The following is a 26,078-nucleotide window of genomic DNA, read 5'->3' as shown; positions in this document are numbered from 1 at the left end:
ACTGTGAAGGCCAGTAAACAAAGCCTGAAAAAAATTTAACACAGCAATACTTTCATGTTGAAGTTCCAAAAGGCTAAAGCCAACCTTGCTGATTCCATCCTAAGAAGACTTGGACAGCTCTCTCTGACATTTAAGAATCCCACATGACTCTCATTACCACAATAACAAATACATATTTATCCAAAAGACTTGCCTTTGAAATCAAAAATCACCATTTTACAAACATAAAATGCAGAGATCAAACAAGCTAGTAAGTCTGTCCAGTAGTTTAACTGCCCCTCTGCCCCTAATAAAAAGTACAGCAAGCCTTTCCCAAAGCTGCAAACTTCTCTTTGTGATCAGTTTAAGATGGAATCAGTCCCAGTCCTTGACAAAAATAGAGGCAACCAAATACTACAGACTCCACCTTTCCAAATAAGTTCTTCTTAGTGCTGCTTATATTCAGCCTGTCTGACCAGTAGATCCATACATTCCCTATCTACTTAAGGCCAACTGACCATAGCCATGCAATCAAGACTAGCTGAATTCAGGAGCTAGACAAAGCACTTCGCTGTCAAAACAGGCAACAAGCCCAAGTCCTCATTTAATGGTGCTCTGCCCCTCTGCCCAAAACTGACCCAAAACTTAAAGTTTACAAAATATATTAAAATTAGTTATGAATAATGAATTGTTTTGCCTTCATGGACAGAAGAACATGATATGCTGCAAAAATTACACAAGCAGGCTGCTCTGTAAGTTATTATAAATGCCATGCACTTTCTTTGACCTTGTTTAAACAATTCTGCTGTCTGACAAATAATTTCCAACTCTGGCTGGCTGTAAGTCAGCCTAACTTAAACAACCATATATCAGAATTTACATTTTTTTTTTCTCTTGCTAACAGCTTCACTTGGAATTGTGGGAGGCAGTTTGAGACAGTGAAAAACATGCAGTCTCTTGCACAAAGCACTGCCCAGGCAGAGCTGCAGATCTCCATCATTCAGCAGTGGCTTGAGAAGTCTGGTTTACAGTTGCTGTACAACTTATTTTGAAGCAAGCATCTTGGGCCATGCTGACTACCCTATCCTTTACGGTAGGCTTCCAAAGGACAGTCCCAAATCCATCCTGCATTCCTCCTCACAGATCAAAAGGAAGTGCATGCAGTGAATGAGGCAACTGAACACTGTCACCGTTTTGCTGGGAATGCCCCACAGAAAAACTTGGTGCTCCTGGAGCACAACACTGGAACTTTGCCCTGGAAGAACAGTTATTAAGCTCATTAGGTCTTAGACAAAGCTGCAGGAATGAGAGAATACAGGGGCTTGGGCAGTTTCATAGAAGCTAAAGTGGGTGGGAGAGGCCATTGGTAATCCTGCAGGCACAGAGATAGCAGCCAAAAAGCTGGAAACCCCTGAAGGGCGAGCAGGTCTAACGTGGGAATAGGAGAAAGATATAAAAGAATAAAACTGATAGCCTATTAGAGCCTTTTTAGTGCCCATTACTGGTTATTAATTTAGGGAAAGTTCATCCACTATAGGTTTCATACCTCTCTATAGTTAGTAACTCCACTGCAAATGTCTAGATAAACCTCTCTTTTTATCATCTTACCAAAATTAACTTATTTTTCATATGGAATAGATTAAAAAGAGCATCTTCCTTTCTTGAACAGCAGTACCTGTTGCAAACATAAGTGCTTTAAGGAGTCATGAATTTCATATATAAGATGTTTTTTACACCCCACAACTAGTTGATAGTTCAGTGGTTCCAAGGTGACTGGTGAGAAAGAAAACAGCTGTATTCCTAGCTGTAATAAAAACAAAAACAATAAAGTAAAACATTGACAATCTATATTTCTTTAAAAATAGTATACATTATAACAGAAGATATAAGAATAAACTGAACACTCAGACCCAATATCTTGTAAAAAGATATAAAACTAAAAAAAAAGTGTGTACATCTCCATTTACGACATACAAAGAGGAAGAAAAGTATTTCAAGTATACTAACAAATAATCCAGTGTGTGGTGAAGTTTAAGGCTAATATTTTCAACCTTCAGAGCTCAATTTACGCAGAATCCACATATGTACTCTCAGAAGCAGCTTTATTTCCATTAGACATGAATCCTTGCAGCTGACATTTGAGTTTTCAAGAGCTTTGAGGGATCAGAACTCATCTCCAGAAGACATCAGCATTTCTTAAAAATTTTACAAGTTTTAGCCAGGAAACGGGAAGAGGGGTAGATTTCAGTTGAACACATTGATTCAGGAATGCTGCTGCATCATTTTGTATTCCCATTCTGAGTCTTAGGTGAGGGTTCCAGCTCCTTGCTGGACTGGATCTACCAAAGCAAAGCATATTATAATACCACGCACATATAGCTGTGGTAAGTTATGGGAGGGAAGAGCCTTTGGCATACATGCCAGCACTCATCACTCAGAAGAAAAACTTAACACACAGACATACAATCCTAAATCATGCGTGCAGTTGGCCCAGGGTATGGGGATTTTGTTGGACAAGCTGCATTATGAGCTGTTTGCGCATAGGCAGTGGACACCTCTGTAGGAACTGAAAATAGCAAAGAGCCCACCCACAACAATAGTCCTCAAAGCTGAATCTGGAGCATTAACTTAGGACAGAAGATTATTTGCAAAAGTTAGAGTTGACAGATATCTATCAGGAAACCCCAGTACCTGGAAGAGGAACGCAAAATATCTGAACTGCAGCCCCAACAAGACACAGCAGTACAACTTCCTCCTTAAAATACAGATAGAAAACTAAAGAGTTCTAAACAGTTGCAGCTTTTTTGAGGAATCATTAAAAAAAAGTTATTAAAAATTGCAGTCTTTTCTAAAAAAATAAAAAATTCAAACCTCAAATTTAGGTCACTCTTTTCACCTTGAAACAAGATTTTCAGCTTCTTGAAGTCACTAAAATAAACTTAATTTATGCCACCCCAGAACTAGTGCCTGACACTGAAAATGTTCATCTTTACTTCCAGCCCCTCTGTAACCATATCACTCAGCATCTGTAGTAAAGTATTACTAGAGGTTCTTTTTCATTCTCTTACAATAAGAAAGTCAGTATACAGCATTAGACTTTCCTCAGCTTTGCTACTAATTCTTATTATTTCTACTAGAGAAAAGTAAACAGCGTATCAACCTGCAACCCATTCTAGTTTTACCCCATGTCTTGACATACTATTCACCAGTGCTTTGGTATATACACCTATGTACATACTAGTATTGTCTGAGATGTCAGAAGAATGGTAGGAAAAAGACCAATTTCTGAAATACTTACATTGTAAACAGTGTAATTCAGAGTATCAAAATCCTTTGAAAAACATCAGTCTAAACCACTTGTAAGTGCTTCAATAACCATCCACCAGGACTGTAGGTGAATTCACTGGGTAATTTTCCATTAGAGTGGCTCTAATCAATACACAGTGCTAGTTTCACACAGGTGTGCAACTACCTTGGTGTGGGGCAGAAAGTAGGTCAACCCACAGGACTGTGAAGAAAACCACAGCCTGTGAAAAGGGAAGTTATAGTCAATACTAACGATACCCTGTGAGTGATAAGGTTTACACAGCCTCTCACACTGGAAAGTGAGAGGCATTTGATTCCTACACTCAGAGTATACACTGTCTTCAAAACTTTGGAAAATAATTTTAAGTATAGAGCATTTTAATTAGTTTTTTTTGACCCCCTAGAGATTATGGGTTGGAAAGTCTCTCTGAATTGCATGATTTCTTCATAAGGCAAATATATTCTTGTTTATAAAAGAGACTTAAAGCTTAACTTGCTCAAATGTGATGTTGAAACATTGAATTAATTGTAACATGCAAATCCAAATTGCTGCTTGGAACGCTAAGGTGTTCCTGTGCCAAAAACAGAGTCACAAAGCTTAAAAAAAAACAAAAAATGAAAAAAAATACACCTCATCTTCTACTAGGTAGAAGAGACAAAACTGTGGAAGGGTTGCCAGTAAGGCCAAGAGACTTGCCTTCTAATTGTGGCTTTCCCAATAGCAACAGAACACAGCTGACATGGTTCACAACTGCTGTAGTAAAACCAGCATTCTGGCTTTTTCATTCCTCTTCTGCTTAGGAAGCCTACCAACAGCAGCAAAGAAGCTGAAGGAATTTGTAGGCTCAAGAACACAGCCTGGATGATTCCACACCCTTTTGGAAGATTATCTTTGCAACCCTGAGGATACAGAGCATTCATATGTGTATACAGTAGAAAAGGCTTACACAGTATACAAACTGTCAGTACAGGCTTTTTCTCTCTCGCAAGGGAAACTTCCAATGTATTAGTGGCAGCTAGTCCCAGCATTTAACACGTACAGACTAACAACTTTCTTTGACCTAGAAGTCATTCTGGTAAGTTCTGTTCCCTCTCTTGGGCCATTCCTCCTCCACCCATTTCAGCAGCACTTTCACAACATCAATTCTCTTATAAAATTTACAGAGATCAATCAGCTGCTCCACAGTCCGGTCACTATTCCGTAGCAAGAACTCCAAGGTGGGACTCTGGGGCTTTTGTTCAAGGAAACACAATTCATCATAAGTCATCCCCCATTTGCTTGCTAAATTTCTCCAGTTTTTCACTGTTGGGTGGCAAGGATCCAGCTTTAGCCTCACTGTGTACAACAAGTCCTCATCATTGAGCATGTCACTGATGGTTGGTGCACGGAATAAGCACAAGGAGCAGGTGACATTTTCCTTGCAGGTTTTCTTGAGATCTGCAGTGAAAACCATTACATGGGGAGAAGTTAGGATCTATTGTTGTGGTTTCACCGGGAACTAAATGTTAAAAGCATAAACGGTTGAAGAGTTTTATGTTCCTGTGAATCACTTCTGAGTCAGAACAGCGACATGCAATGCTTTTCCTTTAGAAGAACTCATGACATTAACTTTCTAAAACCTCTCTTCGCTATGCTCAGTGGCTTTAATCAAAAGGACAGTAATTTTGAAAGCACCATATTAATACTTTTATAGAAAAGACATGGGATTCAATGCAGTGTGTGGGCTAGGATATTCCACTTTTGTGTTTTTGGAACTGTGTTGCTTCCTCGAATTTGCCATAACCCCTGCCTACATCACCAACAGGATTATGCATGCATTTCGTGCATCATGCATACATGTGTTGTAGGATAAAGGAAAAGGTTTTGCATTTCTGATCTGCTGCCTTCATAGCAACATGAAATACGTGCCCCACAAGAATCTCTGCTGACAGTTCCAAACACTTAGTACTTTAGTACAATAAAAAAGTGCTAAACATTCCTTTGCTTTGTAAGGGCTCTTACAATAGAAGCTGTCCCTATTCTACCAAGGAAGCCCATTTGAAATGTGCATTATGGAAAGGAATAAAGTGCATACTCTTCAATGTGTGAGAAAAATAAAAACATCAAGTTGCTGGAAGGAGGTGGTGATATGTTCTAAAATCTGCATCAAATACCAAAAATCATCATTTAGAGGTCTCCTACGCACAACATTCAGTATCTCTGCAGCACTGTGAACAATGTGGTGTTGTCAGACCAAATATATATATTTATAGCCCATAAAAGCATGTGGAAACCAGTGCTAGTCATACTTTTAGCTAAACACTAATGCCAAAACCTTTAACACTGCAGTGATGTAGGACATGGAATCAGCATTTTGGCTGTAGATATGACGTTAACTCTCCCTGCTCCTTTTTGAAAGCAGGGAGAATTTGATCTCTCAAAATGGACACATTCTAGAAGCATTTTCTAAAGCTTCTGTACTCCAGCCTCACTGTACAGCTTTAAATAGGGAAGTAACTAGTCCTACTTGGGATGAGACTTTTTCAAAAAGGGGCTGGTATTAATCAAAACATTGATTAAGAACAACAGAAAACAATGACACACAATTTACAAGTGCTGGATCAGAAGCCTGAACTGTATCTCTGGCAAAGGACATATCTGGTACTTAGTGTCACCTACTCATACAGACAACAGCATCTGTGAAGGTGGTTTGTTTGTGGGGTTTTGTGGCTTTTTTTTTTTTAATTATTATTAATTTATTTGCAGTAATTTTTGTCAGATGGCGTGAAAAGTCCAGAAAGACCATCAAATAGTGAGCTGAATGCAGTGTCTGCATGCACTTTGTATTTTGTTTTTAAGGAAAGAACAGGCTATTGTTATTTTTGTAAGACTGCTCATCAGGTTGCTTTTTTAGCAGGCCAAAGACAACTTCTGAAGTTTTCAACAAGTTAGGACACGCAGCAACAACAGTGCTGCAGACACTTAACTTCATACAAATGCTCAGATTCCCTGTTAAGGGTAAACATGTTCTGGTGACATGTTTGCTCACAGGTATTCCACAGGCCTTACAGCTGTTCTCTAGAGGAATATGTATGTTAACTCTTCTGTTCTTCTTGTGCACCCTAAGCTCTTGCTGAAGTGAGACAAAACTTTCTTGCCTCATTCATACCAACATCTACTTATGCAAACAAGGCAAAATGAGTATAATCCAATCAAAGTTCTAGCTGAGCAAAAAGGGCAGGAGAGCACCCTATCTGAACTTCATCTTATTTACTCTGGCAGGGATTCCAGACTAAATTTTATCCTCCAATAAAAGCAGGGAAGAAGAGGTAAAGAAAACACCCCTGTAAAAGGGCACAGTTATAAGTAAACAAAACTAAACCAACCTGCTTCTTGTGCTATACCATCTGCAAGACTATCAAAAGCATCATAAAGAATCCTGCTTTTCTAAGATGCCCCATGTTAGACACTGACAAGCAAATGACTGACCTACCCAACTAATTGCATGATCCTGATGCTACATGATAGGACAAGCTTCTTTTACTAATAGAAAACTCAGTTTCTCACTGTTAGACTGAGAGAACTGTATGTCATACACATACACACCCCTCACACAGCAGAGCTCATACAGTAATGGGATAAGCCCCCACAGCCTACTGCCAGCTCTTGCTCTCTCCCAACAGCTATTTACAGATCACTTCTAAAAGCATATGTACTACATACATTTGAAAAGCCCAAGTTATACATTTTGTATGGTCTGCATTATTGATCACCAACCTCTCAGAACAAAGGGGAAGCTGTAAATGACACAGGTCATGAAATGAGGTCCACTAATACTAGTTACGCAGGCAGTTCTTGGTTATGACAAAGAGCAGTTTTTAATAAAGTACTTTCAAAGAAAATCTATGAATAAAATACATAGAACAAGAAAGCTGACACGTTACCTGAAAGTGATTCGTTGGTATGGTTTTGCGTGTCTTTGTCTTCTGGCTACAAAGCAGAAAACAAATATAAATCAAAATAAAACAATGTACTTGATACCAGAATAGCTATTTGGATAATTTGCAACTGGCAAGAGATTACTTACAAGTAGCTCAGGATTCTTTTAAAGTCAGACAGGGAATATATAATGTTTTGAGGAATTCCTGACAATCTGCAGTCTTCTCACACAGGATTTCCATGCTTTGGCTCACAGAACTACCCTGTTGGTTGTATTCACTGAACAATGTCATCTTAATTAATGATATGCTATAGCATTATATCTTTTGAATAATTTGTTCTTAATCCTCAACAGCTGTTCAACAATTTACATGGTTTGACTAAATATTTTTAAATGTTTTGTAATGAGAAAAAAACAAGGATTTTGCCTGTTGAATGCAGTAGTGAGGGATTGTTTCACTGATCCAGGAAAAGTGGGGGAGCTTTTTTTACAAACTTTTTTACATATATAGGAAGCTTTTTTAGGCAACATGTTGATTTGAACATTTCTGCTGGCTCAGATCTAACCCTCCCCCTGTTAGAAGTAAACATTCCCCCAGTGGTTTTTCACTTGCTAATTAAACATAATGAAATTTCTTACCAACTTAAGACTGTAACACACGTTGTAACGTTAAAATTCAACTACTTGGCAACATCTAAAAACTGGAAGACAGCCCTTGATCCTAGAACTGTGGGAAACTGCAGCTCCCCTTATTTTAACTATGCGGGTGTGGAGCCAGGTGAAATAGCTTTCCTCCGTTGAGGATTTAAAGATGAAAGCAGAAGGGGATTTTCCCCTTAGATAGCTGCAGCAAAGTATTGTTGATTTTTTTGTATTGCGTCATTCTTCCAAAACTATCACAGCAGGCTTCTTAACATTTTGCAAGTTGTGCATGCAAACACAAGTCATTATATGGGTAAAAATACGGTGTAATAAGATACTTTATTCCTACCTGCTACACCCTCTTTACTAAGAAATCCATTAAAAATAGAATATAGGCACTTCCATTTGTTTTGGTGAACTTGCATATGCTCACAAAGGAAAAATTTGCATACTATTTTCAGCATTTCTTTATTCCTTGAAAACGGCAAGATCACACATGCAACATCAGAATGTCTGTTCTCTGCTGAAGAGAGATCTAACACTGCACTTGCCAATTGCAACAGGATAAGCGTTGCCATTATCTTCTACTACTTTACTTTTCCACTGGCTCCATGACAGCTTTACCTGGACAATGCTTTTTAAACTTAAAGTTGGCCTTCATGGCAACACGTGAGCACTCAAAGTTTAAGAAAAACTAAATATAGAGATTCTGATTATAGTCATTGTCTCCACTCCCAGAAATTCCTTTAAAAAGCAGAATATTATTAATGAGCCCTGAGGAGCAAACTCCCAGAAGGATGACCCACTGGGAGAAAGATGAACTTCCCAGAACAGCTCAGCCTCCCCAGAGATCTACTTCAAAAGACACAAATAAGCAAATTAAAAAAAAAAAAAAAAAAAAAAGCAGATCCTGTTCACTTAGTTGCTATCCTGACCTTCAGTAACATTTCCTAGACTTTAAGAACTCGTGAAAGTTCAAACTGTATTGTGAAAGCTGATACCTAAATGCCTTTATGTCATTATACATGTCTTGTGATAAAAAAATTAACAAGAGTGGGCTGTATGGCAAAATGTACAAAATAAAGCAGGGATACTTACCTGTGCCATACATCTGTTTTCAAAATTCATATTTTTACCCATCAGTCATTATCCACTTTTATCAAGTCAGATGCACTCGGGTTTATTCAAGATAATTTTCTTGTAATGTAATTGCAATAAGACAATGTAGTGTTACTGCCCATGTGAGCATTTTTAAGCCCACAGTGAAGGTCCTCAACCTCTATGGATCTAATCAAAGCCATAAACCTAAGCACAGTCTGAAGGTAAGCAGAAAGTTTTCCAGCTCTGTGGAATCATTAACACCCTGATACACTGAATTATCTTTATAGTGATTCTAAGCTGTCAATAAATGCTCTCTTCTTGATGATGGGAATGAACCGTTACCTCCATCATCTGTGAAATGCATACCAAACCCATGTTTGTTTCTGATGAAATTCAGCTGGGACTCTGGCATAAGGAACTCCTTTTAATTCTTCGTCTCGCTGGAAAATGCTCATTCATTTCTCTTCTCCAAGTTTTCTGCTCAACCCAAAGAGAATCAATTTGAAATTCAGCAAATAACATTCACTTGAAATATGATAACCATGGAGCATGGGAGTCACTCAGTATTGTCCATTCTATGGCAATGTAAGATGTCACAAATAATGGAGAGTGTTTCAACTATGGGAAGAGCAGTGTCCCAAAATCAAAGCAAAATGGTCAAATGCCTCCCTAAGGGCAAAACCTAGGATTCCTTACTTCTTCACTTATTCTCTGCCCTGGCTCTATTTTCAACAGGAAAGAGGGACAGCATGCATGACAAAGCCTTAACTATTTGCTGTCTCTTCTTCAGAGCATCTACACACTAATCAAAACCTATTTAAACTAAAAAGGATATGTTAATGATAAAATAACCTTTCTGCTTCTCTCCACAAAAACTTACTTCATTGAACTCTTGGAAAGAGAGCCTATTTCTGATCTCTTTTACTGAGTAATTCTGTGCTCTCCAGATATAATCTGAAAATATATTTATTTGTTAAAATACTTAATCTAACAGCAATAACTTATTTCACATTCAAGTATCATTTTTCTTACCTGTTGGATTAGGCCAGAATCTGGTGTAAGGGTCTTGATGTTCACAGATGCAATTTCCAACGTAACTTGATCTGTAAGGTATTCTTCATCTAAGACAAAGAGTGTGAAACACTGGTCTTCCGCTCAAATACAAATTTAAATAGTAAGACTATCAAACATAAATTATAGGTGTCTAACACACAAAATTTAACTCCATATCATGATCAAGCACTGGAAATTGCTATATTAAAAGACGAAAATATTAAATCAGCAGAGATTGTAACAATAATGCAGAGCATGACTGTGCAAAGAAATATAATCCTTGCAGAGATTAGCTATTAGAGTAGCAGTTGTTTTCTAAACAAACACTGCGCTACTTTTAAAGCAAGAGTCACGTTCTTCTTTCAGAAAGCTGACTACAGGATCAATACATCAAAGTAGGCTGAGGATGATTATCACAAGTCACTATAGTTTTTGGTTTGCTTTTCTCATCACACAATGACAGTTGTTGAAATATATACCACATAAATAATTACTTTTTATTCTGCCCCTTTGTGAACTGGGCTCGTCCTGCTTATTTCTACTGCACAGGAATTTTCTGAAGCACTGAAATAATCAATTTTAAAGTGTGTTTATCAACTGCCCTGGGACTCTACTGAAAAGCACGGCATTCCCCATTACAGCACAAACTCTATTAACCTTTCATGCATCACTACAGCCCTCAAAATGGGATAGAAGGGATACATAAACCCTTTGTGAACCTTGTGCAAATAGACAAATTCCACTCAGCATGATTAATAAGGTCCTCCTCATCAAACCATTTCCATCATTCCCCTGGGTCAGATGCTGACCAACCATTAACACAAGCTTAAAAGAGGTTATATTCCACATTTTTACACAAAGGAATGCTCCATGGTGCTGACTACCTTTGTAGTGCTGGTACATTTCCATTTGCTGTTTGCCTAGTGGTAAGATCTCATTAAAGAACATCTATTAGCTTTATGAATCTTCAGATAACAGAAAGAAGACATATTTGCTTATCTCACTCAATAAATTTATCTGAATCAAAGAACTCATCCTTACACTTGCAAGAAAAAACCCAAAAATCATTATTTTCCTCTTTTTCTGGATTTATAAGACTGTTGAAACTTAAAGCCAAATAGTATTTCACCCCTAGCAGGGTCAATGTTTAGTAAGGATTATTGTTATTCTTTATTACTGTAGGCCCAGAAACAATGACAAAAAACCAAAATGAAAAAAAAAAGTCTGTCTGAATATGAAGAGCATGGGCATCAAATTTCTGGAAACAGTACATGTGAAATTTGCTCTATATTTGAGTGAAGGTAGAATTATAATCAAATCATGATAAGCATTAAGACTACCCCTGCAAGATAAAAAGTTCCCATATCTCCCCTTTATTTCATAATCAGTAAAGGGTGCCAAGAACTTTAATAAATTATGGACTCAAAATGGCCCATTAATTAATTGAGCTCTAAAAGCAACAGACAGCCACTCTCCCGATGTACTGTCTGATCAAACATTACATCTGAAGCAAACATAATTGTGTGTTACACAGAATCAGACCTACACATCTGTTATACCTTTTATCTCACAGGTTCCTATTTCTAAGTGTATTTTTATAGAAATAGTTATGAAAAGTCATTCTCAGAAAAAAAAATTGAAATCATGGAAATGAATGGAATATTAAGAGGAATTTGTATCACTTTCAACTACAAAGGGGGAATGTCAAGCTATATTTTTATATTAGTACTTCCATCTTCTTACACATAGCAAGAGGAAGCCGAAACTAAATATAAACTGATTTCACTTCCTTTCATGCTGGCATTTCTACTTACGTCTTAACTTTCCTTTTTAAATTAAATGCATTTAAAACATGCAATTTCAGATTTCAAACAGCTTTGACAAATTTAAAATTTAGGAATTATCTAATTAATTTTGAGGAGAACCTAATGTCATGGGTGAAATAAAAAACAGCACATGGAAAAGAATGCTACAGTGTAATTGCTTTAGTGCTAAAAACAATTTTGAATGACCAAACCACCTGTTGCAAATAAGGAGAAAGTAGTTTATGATTTCAAAGTCTTCATCCTGTGTTATATTTCCCTACTGAGCAGCACTTCTGAAAAGACGTTCATTTCCTTTAGCTGGCTTCCTTAAGTCCCCAAAATAACCTCCGACCTTTCTCTAAACCCAGTCGTATGCTGCTCACACTCCTCAACAAAAGTTTCCATTGTGACTAGTTCCTGCCTAGTTTTCTGTGTCTGTCCTGTTGCAGACCTGCTGTGCAACACAGGACAGAGACACACTGTCTGCAGAGGGCTTCTCAACTGAGCCCCTGCCCGTGCATTCCCTGGACAAGTCCCAAGTACATGGCATCAACATCTGCTGAAGGCAAAGGACAGCACGAAGAGTTGATTGGTTATAAGGCTGAGAATGCAATCAGAAGCAAAAGACCTGAAGGGTATTTCTTGATTTATTATTTCTGCCAACCTGAAAGCACTGGTAACCTCTTCAAAGCCACCTTCTAACATAATGATGTCTCTACCATCTGTTGTCTGAACACTGTTCTTCGATGTATTTTCCTTCCAGACTGAGAACCCAGATCTTCTGATGATAGTTTTAGACTGACTTTTAGATCAAAACTAAACTTTGGAAGGTTATTTCAGAAGTTAAATATACACACCAAACTGACCTTAAAAATACAGAAGAGGACATTACATTTAAAACACACATCTAGGAAAAAGTATGAGTGTTTCAATTTTTGGATAGCACCACCGGTTTTATTGCACGTAACAACACATATCTATGACACCTGAATAGACAGAATTCACAATACTTACCTTTAGGTACTCCTGTGTCTTGGACAGGATATTTTTCAGTCTGTCACAAAAAGGCAAGAAACAGATACTTGTTATTTTGAATGTAATTGTGCTGGAGAAAGAGCATATAAAATCGTGTAATTATAGTTGCATCACTTAAGTTGCTACTAGTTGATCTGTTCACCATCAGATACAGTAACACTTCTTACGTGGTAACTGAGATGCTACTAGCAATTTTGATTAGCACATGCAAAAGTAATAGAGATTGCTGTGTTGCTACAGTATTTTTAAATGTATTACTTTCGAGTGAAATAGCAGAGATTGGGAAAGAAATTTTGCACTTAAGTAGCAAGATAATCTTGAAAAGGTAATGCATACCAGGAGGAACAGAGATGATTTAAAATGCTTTTTTAGGAGATAGGAGCTTTTGATAAATTATTGTATTGGGAAAAAAAAGAAATATTTGCCCCTTCTTTTCTAAACTTAAATAGTCAGTTAAGATGCAATAGAAAATTATTATTACTGAGTCTAAGGAGATAGCTACTGATTTCTGGGCATGTTATAACCTAATATTATGCCTGAAATCTACCTCCTTCCCTATGACCCTCACCCTTATGCAAAAGTAGGTGAGGCTTTTAAAGAAGCTCATAACCAAGCAAATGGATTAAAAGATCTTTTATGGTGGGGTTGTGTGTTAAAGAAACTTCATGTCTCAGACACAGCAACTTTCCCTCACCTTTAAAAAAAAAAATCCCCTTAGCAAAATACAGTATCTAATTTAATCAGTCCACAAAACCAAAGAGAAGTCTATAGTTTTTATTAAAACCTGCAAGCAAAAATGCAAATAAACATACTGCAATAATGGATAGCAGTGCAGCCTCAGCATTAAAGTACTAGTGAAATTTTCAGAGTTTCCTGCAGAGTCCCTGTTGCAAAGCTTCAAAATGGGAAGAAAACACCAAGACAAAGCAATAATTTGCTCACTTGCCATTCATAAAATAAATTAACGCATTTCAATCTGTTTACATAACTATATTTGACAATAGTTTTCCCTGGGGTACATGGCACTGTAAATTTTCCCCCAGAATAAATAATCCATAGCAACACTAAAAAAAACCACCAAACAAACAAAGAAAAAAATCCCCAAAAAACCCAAACAAAAAAACCCCAACCAAAACCAAAATAAATCCCCACATTTAAAAGACTTCATAGGATTTCATATTACTTCTACCCCAGCAGATATACTCCTACCTCAGCATAAGACTGGCATGCTCGATATCCTAAGACACTTGTCCTAAGCGATGTTCCTCTGCCAGTAAGCACTAGAGGGCTCTGTTTGGTCCCTCCCTAGGTTCACCCGTGCCTGCCAAAGGCACTGCTCTTTGGTACTACCTTTCCACGACTTCAACTCATCTGGCACAGGAAGGAATAACAGCTTAGTACAATTGACATTATAGGTCCTAGATGGGTTTTCTTATCCCTCCAAACTATACAGACAGAAGAATGTCAGCACCAATTTTTCTCGGTTCTTGGGTTTTTTTTAAATTAAAAAGATGGCACTATCATAGCCTCTGGAGGTTATCCCATGGACAGCTCTGCTGACACCATCCAATTCAGCTGATGCACTGATTGGTATTTTTATTTACACTTTAACTGCACAAAGTTAGTAAATTAAAATTTGTTTATGCAATCATACAGATAAGCAAAATCCTTATTTAGAGTTAGCATCCTTGAACGTTTTTACCTCACTTCTGCATTACATAACCATAGAGAGCTATAACGATTTGAACGGTATTAGACCAGAAACACATACCATTGTTAAGGAAAGAGTGCTTGGATCTGTATCCTCCACTGGCTCTTTTGCTGCATGATCTGCTGGAATAAGAAAGCTTTATCACTATATAATCATCAAAGTATTTCTGTCTGCCAATTCATATTTTGCTTCTTTGTCTGACCAAGATAAAGCACAACTATGCAGCCATTATATGCATTATGTCATTACATTTCCACAAGAAAACATGACAAACTGGAAAATGTCAGAGCACATAGATGAGAAAGTACACGCAACAACAAAACCCAACTCTAAGCTAACAAAAAAAAGACTTACATGAAAACTATTTTTAGTTAAAAAAAAAAACCACAAAACAATTCAGTAATGAAGAATAAAATCTAGTAAATTTTCTAAAAGCTGAGTTCTGTTCTTCCAGTGACAGCACTCCATTTTTTCCCCAAAGAAATCATTCAAACAGGAAACATACCCACTATGACAAAAATTAATACTATTACAAACAGCAGATTGTAGTAACGTAATTAAAAAACATATTTGAGGAAAATATTATTTGTATAAAATAGAATAATAAACTTCAACTATATGAACATCAAAAGAATACAAAAAAGAAATCTTCAAAGTACCTGCAGGTGAATCATGAAATGTCAACCCCTCTGCATCAGTGGCTAAACTGACAAATAATAGGGAGGTACTGGCCACAAGTGCACAGAGAATCTAAAACAAATCTCATACAGAAGTCAGGATTCAGAAAACCACTCCTGTAATTTAACATCATCCTGCTATATTTTCGAGAAATGTCTTCTGATGATAAGTATCAATGTTCTCAAAAATTGAAAAGCATTTTAAATTATATAGTCAGATTGTCATTCCATTTTTGTCACTCTCACTCAAAGTCCTCATACTTGCTACAAGTACACATTAAAGGTTTTCAGCTGCAACCAGTAAGAGGTGATTGGAATCAATATTTGGCAATTACCTCCTCCCATATATAAAAAGTAATGCATTTAGAATGCAGTCCAAGAAATTAACTATAAAATGCACAGTAGAAACACTGGACCCCAAAATAGCACAGAAGTTACACAGACGTTATTCTAACCAACTCAAATTTAGCATAATTGTTTATTTTGGAACCCACTGCTACAAATCTACTCAACACAACAGAACAAGCTAAAGTGTAAAAAATGCAAGACAGTCCAATATATTGAAAATAAAAAAGGTGGCAGCAGTGGGACAGAGCTGTTCTCCCTCCTGCTTCTGTGAGGCAGCCTCACCAGCAGCAGTTCCTGGGTGTCCAGCATGGTGCCCAGCTCCTCTCTGTGATGCCAGGCAGAGCCCTTCTCAGCACTAGAGCCCACAGAAAATCCACAGGCATTGTCCAGGCAGGTGGCACATGATCAAAGGTGTCAGACGACAAGGCTTGAGCACAGTCTTTACACAGAGACACACCGAATGTTTTGAAAAGGCAGGGGACTATGAAATTTCAGATGAGCATCGATCACACTGCAGTTTAGGAAGCCATATGCAAAAGAGGAAAAAAAAAACCCTACCAAAACCCTATATTCTTGTCACACATGCCCCTTTTGGTAAATATGAAATCCCTGCTCCAGAAACATGATATTAACAGAATGATCTGGATAAAGCCTTCCCTGATAGCAAGAGTCAGCACAAACTGAAGCACATAAACTTCCCAACTCAAATGCAGAGAGGATGATAGTCAGCGGGATATAAGAAAATACAATAAGCTGTCATAAGACATTGCACAAAAGTAGGGCCAAAAATGGAGGTTCCTTGTGGGAACTGTGGTTGAAAGCTGCAGAGGAACTGAAAAGGAAGCTGGGGAAAAGAGAAGCCCACATTGTAAAGGAAAGCTGAAAACAATGAGGAACTGGCAACCAAAGGCTCTAGGCAAGAAGGCCAGCCCAGGCACCCCTAGTCTTCTGGTTTTTCCATTCAAACCCAATGGCAAAGCATGCAACCAATATAAGAGGAGCCTTGAGGTAGATGAAAGCAGACCCCATAGAATGCCCATGAACCTTGCTGGCTATGTAGCTATGGTAAGGGCTTCATCCCCTATCCTCTGTTACACCTCCAAGATACGACCAAGGTACATTATGGCACTGGTAACTCACTTTCTATGATCCAGAGGGAAGCACTGAAAAAATGGGAGAAGCTCCGAGAATATGGGCATTTGAAACAAGGACTGGACAAACTCCAGGATGTCTCTACAAGAGCTGATGGGGTCCCATGTGGTATCTTTGACTCCTGCTTTCTAGGTTCACTCAGAAACACACTCACGTGAATCTATGGCTCTGCATCTTTCTTGCTTAGTATCCATCCTGAAAAATATTTTAAAACTCTGTTTCTTTTGCTATACCTTAATTTCTTCCCTTTTTTTACAGTTCTTCATGAACAATGACTTCCATGTTTTTTAGGTTGCAGAGTACAACCCAGTCCCAACATTTTCTATAAGTGGTATGTATGTTTATGAATATTTATACCTAAGATTAAAGACTCAACATACTGGGCTTCAGATGATTCACTGTGCTCTTGTTGGCCACTGATAGTAAGCAGATAATCTGAAAACCAGACTTAATATTTAATTGTGAGTAACACAGTTAAAATGCCATGTCCCCTCTCTCTTTCCCACATATATCTCGCACAACATTCTGCAGCTCATGTCATATAGCTGGGCACAGGTGCACAAAGCAGCAGGGAGGAAAGTTCTCTGTTTATCTCAAATGTAAACCATCCACAGTTTTGCATGCTGAAAGGCCAACAGGAAATGAAGGTATCATCTGACTGACTGTTCAGTGCATATTGTCTGATTTCACAGTTACTTTCACAGACAGCTTCATAACAACATTACCTGGAATCCCTCAAAAAAATCACTATCACCATACTCCCCACTGACAGCACATTGCCACTGGCCTACATTTACTTCTCCACACTTCTACAGGGAACCACAAGTGAGTTGACTCAGATGGACGTAAATCAGCTCATGCAAATTGTCTCAGACAGTCATAAGGCAGGTTCGATGGTTGCTTCCAAGGTTCATTTCTGCTCGCACCCTGTTGCACCTGCACACTGCCCAGCGGCTGCTACAGCTCTGCCTGGGCCCATCCAGTATAACCAGTCTGCACAAAGAGCAGCCGACTTGTACCAATGCCCACCGTTGCTCTCTGTTCAACACTGCTACTGCAATGGGGATGCAGTGCTGTGCCCTTACCAGCACAAACAGTTTGTCAATTCTGTATCTGCTTTTCATCTTTGCATTGGAAGGAAGCCTGAAGGTGAGCTTTATGGACCTCAGCATTTTGACCTTTAAGCAGAGGGGATTCACAAAGCACTATGTAGCACAGATGGAATTCCCCCCCGTTAGTTTTTTCCTTGCAACACAGCCTTGACACTATCAGCAGTGAGTGAAACATATAAGGTGGACCATAGCTGGGTAGTTCAACCATGCACAAAAAGAGACCTCTTTCACACCAAGTGAAATTAATAGTTCAACTTCATACAACTTAAACAAAGTTATCACCCTAATACTAATGTTGTTAATAAAGATGAACCCTGTAAATCAAATCGATAATGGTTCTTTGACCAGAAGCACCTGAATTTCAGATTTTAGTAAGAGGAGGAAGTATGGCAAATTGTATCAGAATAATCAGCTCTCTGAAAAATCTGAGTCCATCAGCACTTGTGCAGTTTTGTTTACTGTTAACTACTCAATATTTTGTCCCTGTCTGAGCAGATAAGTAGGGAAAAACTGTGATGCTGGCACACCTCAGATGAGGTACTCAAGTCATTTGCTCCATTAGCTGTGTAAGTTAAAATGCATGGACTTCCTAACCACCCAAACTCTGGGATTCTAAGAAAATGTCTTTTTACAAATGTCTTTGTAACGTGCTAGCGCAAACTAACTTACACCCTAAACACCACAGCAGGCTTGACAAGACAGGTTGTACTAAATCACATCAGCAGAGCACATGATAAATTATTACCACGCTTAATTAGCGTGTGCGGAGGGGGAAGGGAGCAACCAGCCAACTCTTTTTATCCCAGCCGGGGCTGCGCTCCTCACCTGGCTCCCCTGAGCCGCGGCCCCGGGTCCCCCTAGCCCGCGGGTGGTCGCGGTGGGCCGCGCCCCGCACAGCGCCTGTCCCGGACCCGTGGGGACCCCGGGAGCCGCCGCCGCCCCTCGGTGCACTCCCCGCCCGCCCGGCACCCCGCGGCGGGTCCTCACCTGGGGGCAGCGGGTCCTGCGGAGCGGCCATGGGGGGCGGCGGCGGCGGGTCCCGGTGCGAGGAACGCGCAGCGCCCGCCGACGTGCCCGGAACCGCCGCCCCGCCGCGCCGCCCCCTTCCTGCACCGCCCCGCCACAGGTAGGGCGCTCCCGCGAACGGGAGGTGGAGGGAGGAAAGGAAGGGAGGTCTCACGCCTCGACGCCCGCAGGGATAGAGAGCGCGTCCGTCGGGAGACCGCATTTCCCAGGGGGGAACACCGCGCTCCCGCGGATACGTCGAATTAACCGCTCCGGGCTCCGCTATGTGAAAACGCCGTGTTTCCCTAACACCACACACAACAGGGTGCATATACGACTCCTCAAGTAATGCTAGTTTGGACCTAAAGTCACTTCAACAACATAAAATCAAGTGCTCTCTCTCCTGCTCTTACGGGTATTAACGCGCTCAAATCGCTGCCTTCAGACAGAGAAAGGCGGTCTCTATTAGGGTTCAAGGTGCTCCTGCAGATGTCTCAACGTGCACGGACAGAGTTTACCAACGCCGAGTGCGGCAAAGCGACAATCATAAACTGCACTGGTTTCTCACAGATATTTAAAATTCGTCCTCTTTTGCTACAGTCACTTCCAATACCACGACGATGTTAAACTTTTGGATGTAATTGCTTTGGGACTCCACTGTCATCTCTGGCAAATTCTCTCATTTAAGGTTTCAGTATAAAAGTAATGCAGGTTTCTTAAATGGGGTCTGTGCATGACATCGCTCTCCAAATGAGAAATATTATGTATTACTATTTATTGTACCATATAAGCAAAAGAAGCCAGCATAAGTGAATATGCCATTAGAAAGATCACATTTGACAGTAAGCCACCTGGCTCCTTTACTAACAAGGTAACTTTACAGACAGATTCTATTCTGTTACACTGGGAAAGCTCCAATTCAGCCAAATGGCTTACACTGGCATAACCAAAAGTCCATAAAGCATTAAAAAATATTTTTCAATGGTTCTGTTGTTGAATTTGAGAATTCTTGTAAAAGAATAAGGAGTTTGGAAGAGAGATCTTACCTCTCAATCATCCTACCAGTGAAAGTACAGACATGGTATTTAGGAGATTCAGAGCATTACTCTTATTTCATCTGAGATAAATGGGGCCTTCACCATTGGGTTATGCACACAAACATGTACATATATATATTTATACATCTTAGTCTCCAAGGTACAGGTAACAAATCACTAAGATTTCTGCAATTCATGGTGTGTAAAAAATGAAGGATTTTTTTAGGCATGTCTTTGGAGTCTGGCTGTTCAAGGTATCGGTTGACAATGCATACATGTAGGTCTTCAGGGCAGATACAGCATTCATTTTATTGAGGCATAAATTTGCTAGGTTTAAAATCTAGAAAATTTTTAGCTGTACTGTGGCTTTGTCATTCCTCACAGTGTGTTATTAAATAAGTGTCGGTCAGCTAACTGACCAGTCCAGAAAGCCAGGAATTATTTTGGCAAAACTAAATACAACTGTATCATAAAAGCTGAGTCCAGAATAAGATAACTTTAGGCAACAGCATTCTCTAAAATGCTGAATTAACTTTCTCATCAAATTTCTATAGCTTATTACAGTCTATCTCTTACCTGGCTGTAACCCTGTAAGCTACTAAACTCAGCATAACTAATCATAATGAGAAGAGTTCAGGATTTTGTAAATTTTCAGTCAAGTACAGAATTAATAATTTCAAATAGTTTTTACAAATCAAGTTTACACAGATCTCTTCTCACTCCTTTCCTGGCCCCATAAAAAAAAAACAAACTAGCCATCTTTGATGAGGACAGAGGCTTTTCTCAAAGATCTACAAACTATCTGGTAATATATAGCTGGATAGTTTATTGTTTGAAATAGCAATTAGTGCACAGTCTCAAGGGATTTCCCACATTTGTCTGAGCACAAGACTGCAGACAAAACCATGGACAATATATTCCTCTCCTGAAAAATATTATTGCTATCTCCCCCCACCTCAAAAAACCAAAGCAACCAAAAAACAAAACAAAACAAAAAAACCCCCCAAAACCAAAACAAAAACCAAAATCAAAAACAAAAAACAAAAACAAAAACGACAAAAAAACCCACCAAACACAAACCACCACAAACAAACCAAAAACCCCAAACTTTTTTCTCAACTGATCCTCTGTGGCTCTTCCCCATGGAAATAAAGAGCTTTTGCTCCAGATCACAAATGCCACTATAACTCAGTGGAACAGTAACCTTCCCATCCCCCTGACAGGGGTTGCCAATAGACACAGTAACCGCGGGTCTGCCAGAACTGCATGGCAACCTGGTTTATTCATTCTCATCTGTTTGCTTTCTACGTTTCAAATATCTTCATTTAAGGAAGTTCATACTGAGTAAAATACTTCTATGTCAACATAAACTCCTCACCCTTGATGTGTTTCAGTAGATTTAGGAAAAACCTCCCTGCATTTTCTCTCCCAGGTGTCCTAGACATAGCTTTCAGCTGTCAGCAGCTTCAGAGAGTTGCTAGAACAGTTCTTGAAAATTTTGAGACAGTTTTGGAGTAGGAATAATAAATCAGCAGCTAAAAAGTTAAAGCTACTTTCTTTGCCAATAATTATATTGGTCTGTTCTCTTACAGTTCTTTTACAGGAATGTCACGATTTTGACATTTATTTGACAGAAGCAGCATTATATGGAGAAAATATAAGAAATGACGCACACCTAGACCATCTTATGTAAGCCTGTGGATAATTTGTTTGCCTGACAGGACTGCACGATATGGGAATGTTCCCACCACTCCAGGAGCTGTGCTGTGTCCAAGTCAAACAGACGCCACAGAAACAGTAAAACCTTGCTTTCTCTGGATTGACATTTTGAAACTGAGCCTAATACGATCGATTTCAGGCTGCAGCTTATCTCTCTGCAGGGACTCTAGCACAGTCCCCCTGCCTGGCTGCTTGTTTCCATCAATCTACAATTTAGCTGAGATCTATACCTCATGGTCAGATTTGTTGACAGATAAGCACATGTACAGAAAGTGCAAGTGCACAAATCTTAGGGGGTTTTTTAAACAAGATTATGTATGTTCATCTGCTACCACTATATTCAGAAGTTTGACAGAGCTAGTAGACTTATTTCTTTGTTAGCATTCCTTCTTAAAAAATTATAGGTACAGGAATGACACTAAGACTCCATACATTACTTCTACCCTTCATTCAGATCGTGCTATTATACACTACACAATGCAGTTTGTTAGCATCCAGCTCTAACACACACACATAAAACATGGAAATGACAGTACAGGTTTATAGCCAAGATTTGTAGTTAGTTTTTCACCACCTACAAAAGCTTTTTCAGTTGTAGAAGGCCTGACAGACCACTGAACTCAAGTGCCCTGCTACTTGTCTGCTTTCTGTACTTACATCAGGTGGTTTACCGAAAGTCCTTACCCACAGCTGTGCCTTGCTGTATCATTAAATCCAGACTACCACAAGATGTTCCATTGCTCAGCAGGCACTGCCCTCCCACCGCTGCTGTTTGCCACACTTAAACAGAAGTTTGTGACATATTGATTCTTCTGGTTTACTCTCGTAAGTTTAGGAAGGACTCACTCAAATGTTAATTTGGAAAAATAAATAAAGGCAAAAGTTTCAAGGGCAAAAAAATTCAAAAGAAAAATCCACGTTTCATATTACTGAAATCTAGTTCATGAACTTGACAAAGCAGCTGGGATTTACCAAGCTTCTCCTAACATGAAATGCGACACCATCCTCTTTTGCCTTGTATGTTCACTTAAATTAGTCCATAATAATCTCTAATATCCGTTTTTACACAGTTGATGACTGTAGGTTATCATTTCTATCCACAACCAGAGTGCATAAACTTAATTCTGGCAAATAAGACCTGGCTAAAAAGCACAGTGGAGCTGATAGTAGCAAGACTTGAGCAGTTTCAAGTCCCACTGTGTCCTCTCTGCGGGCCAGAGGCAAGTTTGGTAATTACAGATTTGCTACATCCGCTAAAAGACTGTCTGTCACTCTCTGGTGCACCCAGATCTCTGCCCACTCAAGAGAACAACGTTGTGATGAGAAAGAGATGACTCTGATGTGCATTATTTAATTCTTATTTGTGAATACAGAATAAAGTTTTTAGTTTCCATGTTCAAGGCTTTCTTTGCTTGCACGTGGAAAGAGCTTGCAAATAGAACTGTCAACATTTTTAACAGCAATGCATATTATGAAATCAGAGGAGATATTTGTTCTTATGCCAACCACATTAAAAAATTAAATATACAGGCCATACTCTTCATGACCCCAGTAATCTGTAAACTATGATTATCTCTCTCCCCAGTAAAGGCTTGTTCTCAGCCCCTGCTAAAATATCATAACATCGTGGCAAATTTCTTTAAATGAAAGATGCTAAGTAGATACTTAGAGCTTTGTAATATGCTATTAGGTTTTGACTGCAATTCAAAGACTGTTTCTTCTATTTCCTGAAACTGATTTCACAAAGAAATCTTATATTAGGATTTTTATTTTTGGGGTGGCTTTTTACACATTTTTATACCACTATCGAAGTAGCATTCATAGGTTTAAATCAACACTAAAGCATAAAATAAGATTGAAAATACTCCAGAGTTAAGAAAACTATGTTCAGCTACATTCAGTTCTGGTATAGCAGATAATACTTATGTAAACAAGAAATATTTTTTTGTCCTCTTAAAACAAGTCATTATACATTTTTACAGTGAGTTTCTTGTCCTTCTAATATGGCAGTAAAAAACTAAACCACTGCTAACTTCTAATACAAGCACTTCAGAGGTGAAGAAATAAAGTACCTTCTATAATTAGCATAAAGTGTTCTGAACTGGCAACTAAGTGAACAGTATGACTTAAAAAATATGATAGTTTATATCTAACTTGTATAGTCCTTTATGCAGCCCAAGTGTGAGACAGTGCATGTGCTTGATTCTTCCAATGTTTTGGGGCTTTTTTAAACACTCATCATAGAAACTTTGTTCCAGAATCAAAGGTACAAAATGTAAACTAATACAATGCATTCACCTTAATCTGCTGAACAGAAACAGTTCCTTTGTGAGAAGAACAAGCCACTTGCGATAAAGTGTGGAGTACAGATATTGAGAGCAAACTATGGCAATGTAAACATTAACATCAGCTGTTCTGCTGTTTCTTCTCAAATATCTAGCAAATTTATTGGTCCACTGATGCTGAAAGTAGGAATAGGTTCTCATTTAGTCGTTTCCAAATAATAGGTATACTGTCTGTACTGTCTGTACTCCAGAGAGGAAAGAAAGGAGCAATTACATCATCTCTCTGGAACCAGAGAATCAAACTACTGCCTACTTTATTTCGTGGTCTCAGGCCATTTTCAGCAATGCAAATATCTGTGACATATTGGCACTTAAGGACAAATATAATGCAAAATTAATCTGAATTAATTTATAAGTAAATAAAAATGGTCAATCTAAAAACTTTTAAGCGTGCTCTGATATAGTTACTCCAGGCTTAAAGCTTAAAGCTCACCTCCATATTCCAGTAAAGCAGTATTCTCTAAGTGAAAGGGTGTAAGAAGAGCCTGAGCTGGCATCTGAACTGAAAACAAAATCCTAATTCAAGCAACCCTGCACATTACCTCAGTGCAACACTCATGTTTTTCCACAGGAATATCACTTTTTGCAATTCTGGAAATAATTTACATATAAACTTCGAACTGTCAGGAGCAACAGATTGGTTCTGAGCTGTTTGGGCTTTAAAAAAAATATATTTTGAAAGGAACTGGAAAGAAGCCACAGTAAGTCTTAGACCAGATCCAATAGCTATTGGTGAAGCACAGGTAGACAAATTCAATTGATGTCATATTGGAACTTTCAACCTCTAAAGTGTCATACAGTCTCCCTATGGGGTCAGTAAAAAACTAATATTTCATAAAATAAAATCAGATGTAGCTAAAGTGACCTAACAGCAAGTAGCCACTGCAAGCGAAGGTCCTACCTTATCTTCTTCCTACCGGGATATGTACCCTGGCCTTTTCCCCTGAATCAGATTGAGCAATGAAGTAGACATACAGTGAGTCAGTTTAGTTGGCTGTTCTGGCAGAAAATTATTCCAAGCAGGGAAAAACCCCAAACATTTGCTTAAGGAGCTGAACTAGCTCAGACACATGGGATAGGGAAAGAGAGGGAAACAGGAGTGTCTCTTTCCAAACAACTCAGTATTTTATTATGTTAGCTCTACTGAAACAACGCCTGAAAGCATCTCCTTCCTCTCTGGTAGGCTTCAATTTGCTACACAGGAGCCTGTGTCTTCACTGGAAAAAAAAAATAAAATAGCATGGGGGGTAGAGGGTGCCAAACAAACAAACAAACAAACAAAACAAAACAAACAAAACCAAAAACCCCCTCCAAAACAAACAAACAAACAAAAACCCAAAAAACAAACAAACAAACAAAACCAGTGGAGGGACTCTGGAGCTTCTTCATTAGTTTCCAGCCTTGCTCTCAAAGGGAACAGGTGAGAGAACCAGACATAGTTCATGCTTCTAAAAAAAATAATTAGTAGTACCCATCTCCACGTAAATAGCTTCTCATTAATGCAGCCATGCCGAGGGAAACAGGCAGTTTAATGGAAAAGAAAAAAAGCCTTTGAGCGCCCAACACAGCCACCTCAAGGGCACTTCCCAGCAGCAGGGAGGTGGGAAGCCTCTGGAAGTGGTTTGAGTCTCTGTTGGACACCCAGCTGAAGGCTGGACGTGGGCACCACTAAGGCCATAAACCCAACAGTGGGGCGGGGGAACTGCAGCCTTGCTCAACTCACCCCTGTAGTGCTGGGACAGCACAGCCGCAGCCTGCTGGGTTAGACTGGGATGGACTGGGATATACTGGGCCAAACTGGTTTATACAGGTCTGGACTGGGTTGTTCTGGGTTTAGATTGTGACTAACTGGGTTTAGGGGGATTGACTAGATTACACTTAGTTTGTTCAACCTGCAGGAGACTGAGGGGAGACCTCACTGTGGTCTTCAACACCCTCACGAAGGGAAACCGAGGGGCAGGTACTGATCTCTTCACTCTTGTGACCAGTGACAGGACTCAAAATAAGGCTGAGTTGGGGGAGGTTTAGGTTAGATATCAGGAAAAGGTTTTTTACCCGGAGGATGATTGGGCACTGGAACAGGCTCCCCAGGGAAGTGATCACAGCACCAAACCTGACAGAGTTCAAGAAC

The 26,078-nt window shown here is 39.1% G+C and overlaps 1 protein-coding gene across 5 annotated transcripts; it reads right to left on the bottom strand.

Moving 5' to 3' along the window:
* Positions 1-1,804: 1,804 nt before the first annotated feature.
* EDARADD (EDAR associated death domain) lies at positions 1,805-24,868 on the bottom strand. 5 transcript variants are annotated; one of them, XM_027657341.1, is made up of 6 exons: positions 24,849-24,868; positions 14,613-14,671; positions 12,821-12,860; positions 9,981-10,069; positions 7,210-7,255; positions 1,805-4,723 (listed from the first exon to the last, which is right to left on the bottom strand). In XM_027657341.1, the coding sequence occupies exons 2-6, from the start codon at positions 14,613-14,615 to the stop codon at positions 4,347-4,349; spliced, it is 555 nt and encodes a 184-aa protein (XP_027513142.1). In that variant the 5' UTR covers positions 14,616-14,671; positions 24,849-24,868; the 3' UTR covers positions 1,805-4,346. The 5 variants fall into 5 exon arrangements, with proteins under 5 accessions (XP_027513142.1, XP_027513139.1, XP_027513140.1 ...); XM_027657338.1 differs by lacking the exon at positions 24,849-24,868 and adding an exon at positions 18,829-18,918; XM_027657339.1 differs by lacking the exon at positions 24,849-24,868 and adding an exon at positions 18,829-18,900 and having other exon boundaries at positions 9,981-10,051; positions 14,613-14,674.
* Positions 24,869-26,078: the final 1,210 nt, after the last annotated feature.

The sequence above is a fragment of the Corapipo altera genome, unplaced genomic scaffold (genome assembly GCF_003945725.1).
Source record: "Corapipo altera isolate COAL_440 unplaced genomic scaffold, ASM394572v1 2c, whole genome shotgun sequence".
In the NCBI taxonomy this organism is placed as follows: Eukaryota; Metazoa; Chordata; class Aves; order Passeriformes; family Pipridae; genus Corapipo; species Corapipo altera.
Note: the sequence above shows the minus strand (reverse complement) of the source record. Positions and strands in the feature narration are given on the sequence as shown.